Below are 10,262 nucleotides of genomic sequence, written 5' to 3'. Positions count from 1 at the left end.
GTGGGGTTGTTAACCAATGTCATAAAACAATATGTGTACTACTGTTTAATGAGAAACTATTTGTTCTGTAAACCTTCACCTGAAGTACAATAAAAAAAAAAAAATGATTACAGCCATACAAAAAAAATAAATCCTTTTATTAATATCATGAAAGGCTTATGTTATGCTATTGAGTGACGAGAATAAGATATAAAATTGTATATATTCTGTGACTTTATTTTTATTGGAGCCCTGGTTGTGTAGTGGTTAAGAACTCGGCTGCTAACCAAAACGTCGGCAGTTTGAATCTACCAGCTTCTCCTTGGAAACCCTATTGGGGCAGTTCTACTCTGTCCTATAGTGTAGCTACGAGTCGGAATCGACTCAACGGCAATGGGTTTTATTTCTTAAAAGAAAGCACTCTGATGTCTTTCCTAGTTAACTCAGGTTGGCAAGTTGGTGAAAGTCCATGAGATTTTTTTGTTGTTTTTTGTTTTTGCTTGCTTATTATATTTCTATATTTTGCAATTTTCTATAATATGCATGTATTACTTTCATGATTTTCATAACTTTAAAATCTTTTGAGAATGATTCTTGTGCACTTTTCCCCAGTCCTAAAGAAATACTTATTTTTTAAATATGAACACTATAGGACAATATCTAGGAATCATTCCATGTTTATCTTCAACGCCCTCCTCTTGTTAACTTCTTCACCTAAAATCCTATTTATTCACAGCTTGTTCATTCCGGGATATTTCTTAATTAATCCCAAATGAATGAGTTACTCTGAATCTTTTTAGCCCTAATGTAACTCATTTTGCATAAGAGCCGGTCCTAAAATTACTCACGCGCAAATGTTCTACTTTCTGGAAACCACTCTATTTTAATCTACCTTCCCCTCCTACCCAGTAGGTTTCCAGGACGCCTCCTTTCTTTCCAGTCAGTATCTGCTCAGGGAATATAAATTCAATCCAAGATAAATAAACTGCAGAAGAGAGTCTTATGGAAAATATAATTTTTTGGTGAATTTGAAATTGAATTAGTTTTACTACTACTACTATTATTTACAATTTAACTTACTCATATTATAAAAAATTCTCAATAATAAATCACTGAATTTATACTTTCCATTCAAGGAGAGTCCAGTTCTAGTCTCTCCAACTAATGAATTTTCATGACTTTGAGAGCCAACATGTCTCAAGCAAGCTCCAAAAATAACATAGTTCTATACAGAAAGTCCTCAGAAGAAAGTAAGAACTGGTCAAGATCATGTAGACCCTTTAAAATGATCTAGAAAGTCCTGATGGCTGGCTCCTGCCTCTCTCCAGCCTCTTCTTGCGCCATCTTGTACTACTCTCCCCCACCACATAAGTTCCAACCACATTCTAAGCACACAAACTGTGTTCCATCTCTCCATAAGGCTGGTCCAGACAGTCTCTCTATTCCTCTCCCTCTCTCCTCCACCCCTTCAGCTGTCTGCAGATCCTGTTGTATCCCCTCAAATCTCCCTTCAAGTACCACTGCCTTGGAGAAGCCACCCCTCAGTCTTGGTCAAAGTGCTTTACTATATATGATCAAATAATCAAACCCCTCTGTTTCAGGAGCACTCACCTCAATATGAATACCTAATAGTAAAGAGAAACTGAGACATAAGGATTGACCACAAGAAGGTTGGGATTGTGCCTCTTTTGTTTACCATTTTACACCCAACACATAGCATACAGTAGGCCCTTAATAAATATTTGTTAAATAAATGAGTGGATGGGTAGATAAAGATGCAATACTCCTGATGCTGTGAAAGGTTCCAAGCACATTTCTAAGTACTTTGTTTATGGCATATTCCTCCTATCCTATAAAATCTCTACCAGCTTTTCCCACTGCTTCCACCTGCCAACCTCCTCCAGCTGATGCTTAACAGTATAATACAGAACAATGTCTAAGTCAAGATACAAGCCACTCTCCCACAGGCTTCCATTTTATACCTCTTTATAAATAAAGCTTTATGGAGAGTATAATAAAATATAAAACAAAAGATGTTTACTACTAAAAGCAATAAAGTAAAATATTTCAACATTTGTTTTTCCTAAATTTGGTAAGTCATTTTTACAAGTCATATTTTTATAACTATCACAAAAAAGCTATATAAGTACATTTCTGAGGTCTTTTTCTTTATTCATTTAACAAAAATATAATTACTTTTTTGTTGTTTTTATCTAGAAAATTTTCCTCTACTTATTTAGAAAATTTATATTTTAAATTTTCTTACATTATCACATATTATAAGCTTCCCATGACTGCCCCCTCATCTATGGCCCACATTAGATGTATCATTTGTTATGTGGTTATATTTTTTTCCACTGTATTTTGAAAAAGAATATTAAAAATATCACCTACAGACTTTTTTTCAGGTTGCTAGCCTCATCTTCCCGTTGCACTGCTGTTTGTTTTTTAGTTTTGGTTTTTAGTTTGTTTGCTCGCAGGGAGGGTAGGAGGGTGGTTTCTACAATGTACTGAAAGTAAAAGTTCAAAAAACACATAGGCACACACACTTTGTTCTTTTAATATCCAAAATCCCAGTAACACATATGAATGATAGCCCACTCACTTATCATTCATTCAGCAAAAACTATTAAGCAACTACTTGCTATAGGCTATGCAGAGTGTTGGGTACCAAGGGGAATGGAGATGTGTAAGTCATCAGCCATACCCTCAACGAACTCGTACTCCATTAATGGGGGGAAAAGCAGAAAGACATATACAGTGTTCTAAATATGTATTGTACATATCATGTTAATTTTTACGTTGTCAGTAGAGTAAGAATAATAGTAAATATGTATTGAGCCTTTATTATGGGTTTGGGACTCCGCTATGGAATTTATTAATATTATTTCATCCACATCTCACCATAACATTGCCATTTTATAGATTACGAAACTAAGATTTAGCAGGATTAAGTAACTTGGCCAAGGTCACACAGCTAGAGAGAACCAACATTCAAACTCAGTCAATAGGACTTCTTTGCCTAATGAACCTATAAGTCTTCCCTTTCTAATAAGAGATTCCCTACTCCAAATAACTCTGTGTCTCAGGTGTTGGTTCCATCTCTGTGGCCTTGGGGTTAGAGGTTGCATACATTCAATTTTATACATGGTAGACCAGGGAAATCTTGTAGACATATTGGATGGCAATATGCCAACAAATCATTTGGTAAAGTTCTTCATAACCTGACAAAAGAACTGAGAGGTAAATGTTGAATGCAGGGGCAATGGATGGATTAGTGACAAAAGTATCTAAAGGCATTATAGTATTAGATGGTCAGCTTGGAGTACAGAATCAACTCGCATGCCATAGAATGCTGCTCGATTTTATATTAACGTATTAATGTATGTAAACATCAAATTTATAGGTATCAAAGAACTGGGAAGGATAATAAATATATTAACTCAGTATTTCCCAAGGTATTCCAAAGACCTTAATAGGTACTGCTTAAACAAAAGGCTCCATATTAAAAGTTGGGCAATAGAGACAGAAAGTAGATTAGTGGTTGTTAGAAAGTAGGGGGAGGGGAGAGCAATGACAGCTAACAGGTGTGAGATTTCTTTTCGGGGTGATGGAAATGTTCTGGAATTACATAGTGGGGATGGTTATACAACATTATGAATACACCAAAAACCACTGAACTGTATACTTTAAAATGGTGACATTTGTGTTGGTGAATTATATATCAATAATCATCTTTGAAAGTTAAAAAAATAATTTTTTTTAAAGAGCTGGGCCAAAGTTAAATAGGATTTTTATTAAGGGATTTTATCGCCTTGATTAAGCTATTAAGCTGATTGTAAGTCCAAGTTTATCCATAATTGCCTAAGTTTGCCAAAATAGCTCCAGTTTATACCTGCCATCACAGTGTTATTATTAATAGCACCCCCTTGCCCTCCCAAAACTGTCACAATTTGGACAACAAAATATACGGTCACCCTAACTACGTATACACAATCTCCAAGAACAGGATAGAGTTTCTCAAACGTATCTGGCCACTGTTATGGTTCTACAGAACATACTTGAGGAAATGCTGCAATAGACAGCAAAATCAGGATACACAGCCGCGGCAACCCACTATTTTTGAATTCTGAGTATGGGAGCCTACTGATCCCCTATGAATGGAGAACATCAATTCAAATATAGATTATCAACTGAGAATTTTTATAATAGAATGCTGCCACTGTTGCTATTATTCTAACACGCAGTAATAATATACAGAATAGAGTACTTATTAAATGAGTAATAAACCAAAGACCTGAAATCAAACAGACACAAAATATAAGGCTTGCTTATACCATACCCTTAAAAAATAAAACAAAGGCACAAGCACAACATGGGGGACAGCATAGACTTAAGGGACACTTTAATTGACAATAATCTTAATAAATCAATAGTTTAATAAGATCACCAAAAACATTATTATAATCTTAAGTTTAATAATTCATATATGATGCAGAATTAGTATTTTAATACTCCCACTGTACTGATCAGACCGCAACTATAATATCATGTTCAAATGTGAGTGTGGTGTAGTGGAAAGAGCAATAGCTTTGCAGTCAGACAGTCTTGGACTCACATGGTTCCAGCATTATCAGTTGTGTGATTACAGGTAAACCACTGAACCTCTCTGAAGTTCGGTTTTCTCATCTATAAAGCTGGACTGCTGCCACAAGTGTATGCGAGAACATATGCAAAAACAAAAACACCAACTCCACTGCTGTGGAGTCGATTTCAACTCATAGTGACCCTGTAGGACAGATTAGAACTGCCCTGTAGGGTTTCCAAGGCTGGAAATCTTTATGGAAGCAGACTGCCACATCTTTCTCCCACGGAGCGGCTGGTGGGTTCGAACCACCCAACTTTGGGTTAGCAGCAGAGCACTTAACTACTGTGCCACCAGGACTCCTTTTGAACATATGCAAAACACCTGACAAATGCATAGGAAGAGCTGAAGTCAGTGTTAGCTGTTACCGTTACTGTTTTTACTACTAGTTTCTTATCCTCTTTATAATAATCTTTTCAGAGTTGTCACACAAAAAGAAATTTAACAAAAAGCAAAATGAACATCTTCCTCACCTGTCTGCTACACTGCCTGGCTGTACTTCCTTCACGAAGATATCAACTTCTCCCAGATTTTGACTTCGAAGGGCCACCACACTGAATCCAAGGCCTCCAGTTGAAGGCCGTTCTATATCTATATACTCAATTTGCCGGCCCTAATGAAAACAGGTTAAAAAAAATTCAGCGTCATAGGTTTAACCAACATACTCTTCCCACAGAGCTAAAACTGCTTAAGCACAAAAACAGCTTCTCCTAAGTCATCTCTATAAAACCAAATAAACCCAGTATTTCAGTAATAAATTATTTCTGGAAACCCTCATACTTGATTATTTCCAGTAGAACATAAGAGGGAATGTGCAGCACTTTGCAACCTCAGGGAATCTGAGAGGTATTTTAACACTTTATTCACACTATTAGATAAATCCTAAGACAGATGAAAACTGCTGAGAAAAATGCCTTTTCCCCCAGTATATTCCAAATTACCTTGTACACTGCGTTTTCCTAAATTCTTTTGATGCAAAATATATTTTTAAGTGAGGAAAGCAAACCAGATGTTATCAGAAATATGTTAGCATTTAACCTAAGTCCAAAATCAGCTTCGTTTCTTAGCATTCTGTTTTTAATTCTATTGTGATGAGTTAATATTTGTTTTTGTTAGGTCAACGCAAAAGACGATGGAAAAGGCCATCGATCAGTTCTAGCTGTGATTACCAGGCATTTATTGCTTTAGTTAATAATTGCATTTATAACATGAGAACTTCAAAAAAGTAGTCAACTAACAAACGCATGACATAAAAATAATTATTAGAGAGTCAAACAAAGGGGATAGAGTTATAAAATCTAAAAAGGAATTAGGTACAGAACATTATTTAACTATCACACTTTAAACAGGTTCTTTTCACTCTGGAACTCAAGTTTCATTTTTAAAGGCATATATTAGAAGGTAAGGTGAACAATCAAAAAACTGACGTATCCAAAGAGTCAATTGTCTATTACTTAATTTTTAATAGGTATGAGGGATAAAACTGAATTACCTTTTCAAATGTCTCTCTAGATATCCCAATTTATATTTGGATTAAAACCAAACAAAACCAGACCCATTGCCATCGAGTCAATTCTGACTCCTAGCGACCCTACAGGACAGAGCAGAACTGCCCCATAAGGTTTCCGAGGAGCACCTGGTGGATTTGAACTGCCGACCTTTTGGTTAGCAGCCGAGCTCTTAACTACTGTACCACCAGGGCTCCATATTAAGCCTAACTCTCATTAATTCTGTTTTGATATAAAATTTAAAATAGTTTCAATAGCTTCATCACTTCTGGTAGAGAAATTACACACAATTTTCCTCCAGTGATCAAAACCAATAAGAATCTCCATCATTACAAGTGTAGAGATGTGTCAAATTGGAATCATTATCAAAACACTCTCTCACCATGAACTAGGATGCTTTAAGTAATTTTAAACCAATAAATTTCCAACACACAGGTTAGAAAATAGCATGAATTCCTCCTAACAATATAAACACACAAGCAAACAAAATACACAGTAAAATATTTTAAGGCAAAAGAGTGTGGGTTTCTTTTTTAACCTATAAGGGGAGAAATGAAGCTAAATATTCCTATAACGAGATATAACTTTACCTGAGCCATCTGCTGAACAATTGAGTTGAAGTCTTCATTTCCCAACTTAGGGGTCCAAGGAAATAACCCAGATACAGCCAAGTTATTGGAGGGCCTATGGGCATTCCCATTAGTGATGGAACCATCTGTAAACACTAATAACCCTTTTCTGGAAAAATCAAAGTTGGCTGAACAATCTGAGGGTATATGACTGAGCTGTTGGAGAGAAAAACATAAAAAGAATCATCAACAGAAACCTATAGAAAAGTATATTATTTCTACTTATTAAATATTGGATTTTTCCTACTACATGTTCAATTTGCATGTTAAATATATACATGCGGAAGAAACAAGATACAAATATATGAATCTGTGTATTTATACGAAATGTCTGATAGTTCTTGCTTCCAGCCTTCTACTACTATCCCAAGTAGCCCTGGTGGAGTAATGGTTAAGCACTCAGCTGCTTAATGTGGGTGGTTCAAACCCTCCAGTGGCTCTGCAGGAGAAAAGACCTGGAGATCTGCTCCCGTAAAGATTACAGACTAAGAAACCCTATGAGGCAGTTCTACCCTGTCATATAGGGTCGCTACAAGTCAGAACAACTAAGTGGCACACAACAACTACTGCTACCCCAAATTAATATGTAGAGATAATATTAGAGATAATATCTCAATATACTTCATATACATATACATCCAGACACATAAACATGAATGTAAGACACTGAGCTCTTTTGCATTTACCTGTACATTTTCAAGTGTAGAGCCATAAAACATCCACAGGTAGTATGTAACAATTACAACAATTAATAGTATTTACTGAGTACTTGCTATGAGCCAGGCACTGTGCCAAGGTTCTTACATGTATTATCTCATTTAATCCTTACCCAGACCTATGAAATACTATTATCCTATTTTGTGAATGTGAAAACCGAGGCACATAGGGGTTAGGTAACTTGATCAAGATTACACAGGAAGTGAGTGGCAGAAATATTAGTAAAAAAGGAGAATCATGTAATTATGGGGAGCGGGAAAAAAAGAGGTTTTTTTTTAAAAGATCATTTGGCTGATAACTACCAACACACAGTTGAACAGAGGTAACAAGAACAAATGTCAGTAGAACCTGATACAAAAATCAACATCCCCTGGGTAGGAGGATTTTACATGGATGAAATATGATTATGTATATAAAAACTGCAAACTGTAAAATATAATGGATTGTCATGCTGGAGGGGTTACTCTAATAATAGTGATAGAGTTGTACTGATCTTTCCCAATTTCAATTTCTACCAATAGCATTCACTGTTGCTATGGAACTCATTCTAAAATTATGGTATTAAGTTCTGGTCTAAAAAAAAGAAATTCACAGAAAGATATTTAATCCTAAATTAGTTATGAACAAATTACTCATTAATTTGTGGGGCAGGAATTTGGGCTTTATCAGCAAAAACATTCTTTCCCAAATTTTGTTTTCACAGAGTAACAATTCTGCTATATTATCTTTAATTACATTTAAAGTTCTGCCCAAATTTAACCTATAAAATAGATATTATTCAAACTCAGTTTCCAGAATACATTATTTTAAAACCAATCTGCCATCCTTGATCCGAAAACACAGCACCCAAGAGAACAATTAAACTAATGATTTGCAAGTAGAGATACTATGTGCCCTTTAATGCAACAACTATGTCTTAAGAGCCTGCAGAATTCCAGGCACTACGCTTTACATAGTGGAGGAAACACTAATAAATACTAAAACACCAGGTATACTGCTTACCAAAAGCTTATAATCAGAATATTCATGATGTGAAACCATAAATATTTGATAATTACTAAGAGAGGGACAAATAATGTCCTACAAAGATATGACCATTTCTTACTTCATGACTTCATGAAGAAAAGAGTTAAGCACTGTTTTATAAACTTTAGGGAAAGGCTGAGAATTTTCTCAAAGCTTCTACCTTTCCATATTTAAATAAGTACAAAGACTGTATTCCAAAGCCAAACACAAAATGTATTAGCATCACCATTTTTAAACTAGCCATGCCAATGCTACCTACAGGTCACAAGTCTCAACCCACTCTCTTTGCTGAACTAAAAGTACTTAAAGACAATATGCCTCTGTCTCTATTTCCTCCTTTGTTTCTTTCTTAGAATAAATCCATGTGTTTTCTTGGAATAAATCAATGTGTAAAACTCTGATGGGCAACTTACTTGCCCCTTCAGTTGCTTGATGGACTGCTGAAGTGTAAGTATCTGGTTGAAGAGAGGACTCCTTAGAGTCTCATAAAACGTAGACAGCTTCTCATTCTGCGACATGTCACCCTTCTCCTGCAATTTCATTTTCAGGCGCTCAAGAACCTGCAGAACCTGCAGTTTATCTTGGTTGAAGAGGAATAATCAGAGTAAAAGTTAAGTCCCATCTTATATTCCATTCTGGTGTCATTAATTAATTACTTTAGTGATAAAATTATATATCTATTATACCTAGGGCAGGATTTTCTGGCATTTTGAGTTATTCTCTTCAATTACTTTTAAAGAAACCTAAAGAAAAAATTAAAAATACAAGAGATTAATTTCCATTAGTGTATATGTATACAAAGTCTTACAGAAAAATTAAAGAAAACCTCAAGCATATTCTTCATCAAAAGATCCCACTCAGGGAAACTCAAATTAAAACCACAATGAGGTCTCACTACATACTCGCTAAAATGGCTAAAATTTAAAAACCAAAATAGACAATGCTAAGTGGTGGCAATGACACAACCAGAACTCTCATGTATTGCTAATATGAATGTAAAATGACATACCACTTTGGAAAATTGTTTGGCACTTTCTTAGAAAGTTAAAATACACTTACTATATAACCCAGCAATTCCACTCCTAAATACTTATACAAGAGAAATAAAAACATATGCCCACAAAAAGGTCTGTAAATAAATGTGCAAAACATCTTTACTTATAAATGCCCCAAACATAAAACTCCACATATCTAATAACATATAAATTATGGAGTGTACATGTAATGGAATACTAGAAATAAAATGGCAAAAAAATTACTGATACACCCAACATGGATGAACCTCAAAAATATCATGTTGTTCTCTTGGCCACATCTACGGTGAGAATGAAGACCATTCTCAGCAACCCGACTGTCGACATTCCAGATAATATCGACATCACTCTGAAGGGACACACAGTTATTGTGAAGGGCCCCAGAGGAATCCTGCAGAGGAACTTCAGTCACATCATTGTAGAACTCAGTCTCCTTGGAAAGAAAAAAAAGACGCTTCACTTTGACAAATGGTGGGGAAATAGAAACGAACTGGCTACAGTCTGCACTATCTGAAGTCACATATAAAACATGATTGTCTTGGTCATCTAGTGCTGCTATAACAGAAATACAAGCGGATGGCTTTTAACAAACAGAAGTTTATACCACAAGCAGATGGCTTTTAACAAACAGAAGTTTATTCTCTCACAGTCCAGTAGGCTACAAGTCCAGATTCAGGGCATCAGCTCCAGGAGAAGGCCCTCTCTCTCTGTCAGCTCTGGAGGA

At 35.5% G+C, this 10,262-nt stretch overlaps 1 protein-coding gene and 1 pseudogene across 1 annotated transcript in view; one reads left to right on the top strand and one right to left on the bottom strand.

The window, feature by feature from the left end:
* PATJ (PATJ crumbs cell polarity complex component) overlaps nucleotides 1-10,262 on the bottom strand; it is a 431,680-nt gene that overhangs the window by 368,415 nt on the left and 53,003 nt on the right. The window contains exons 2-5 of the mRNA XM_023730369.1: nucleotides 9,191-9,247; nucleotides 8,918-9,084; nucleotides 6,723-6,917; nucleotides 5,098-5,237 (exon numbers count right to left, since the gene is read on the bottom strand). Coding sequence (XP_023586137.1) covers nucleotides 5,098-5,237; nucleotides 6,723-6,917; nucleotides 8,918-9,084; nucleotides 9,191-9,212 — 524 coding nt within the window. The 5' untranslated portion in view covers nucleotides 9,213-9,247. The remainder of the gene's footprint in view (nucleotides 1-5,097; nucleotides 5,238-6,722; nucleotides 6,918-8,917; nucleotides 9,085-9,190; nucleotides 9,248-10,262) is intronic.
* The window catches only part of LOC105756227 (60S ribosomal protein L9-like), a 2,147-nt pseudogene continuing 1,715 nt past the window's right edge, over nucleotides 9,831-10,262 (top strand).

This window comes from Trichechus manatus, unplaced genomic scaffold (assembly GCF_000243295.1).
Source record: "Trichechus manatus latirostris isolate Lorelei unplaced genomic scaffold, TriManLat1.0 scaffold00003, whole genome shotgun sequence".
Lineage (NCBI taxonomy): Eukaryota > Metazoa > Chordata > Mammalia > Sirenia > Trichechidae > Trichechus > Trichechus manatus.
Note: the sequence above shows the minus strand (reverse complement) of the source record. Positions and strands in the feature narration are given on the sequence as shown.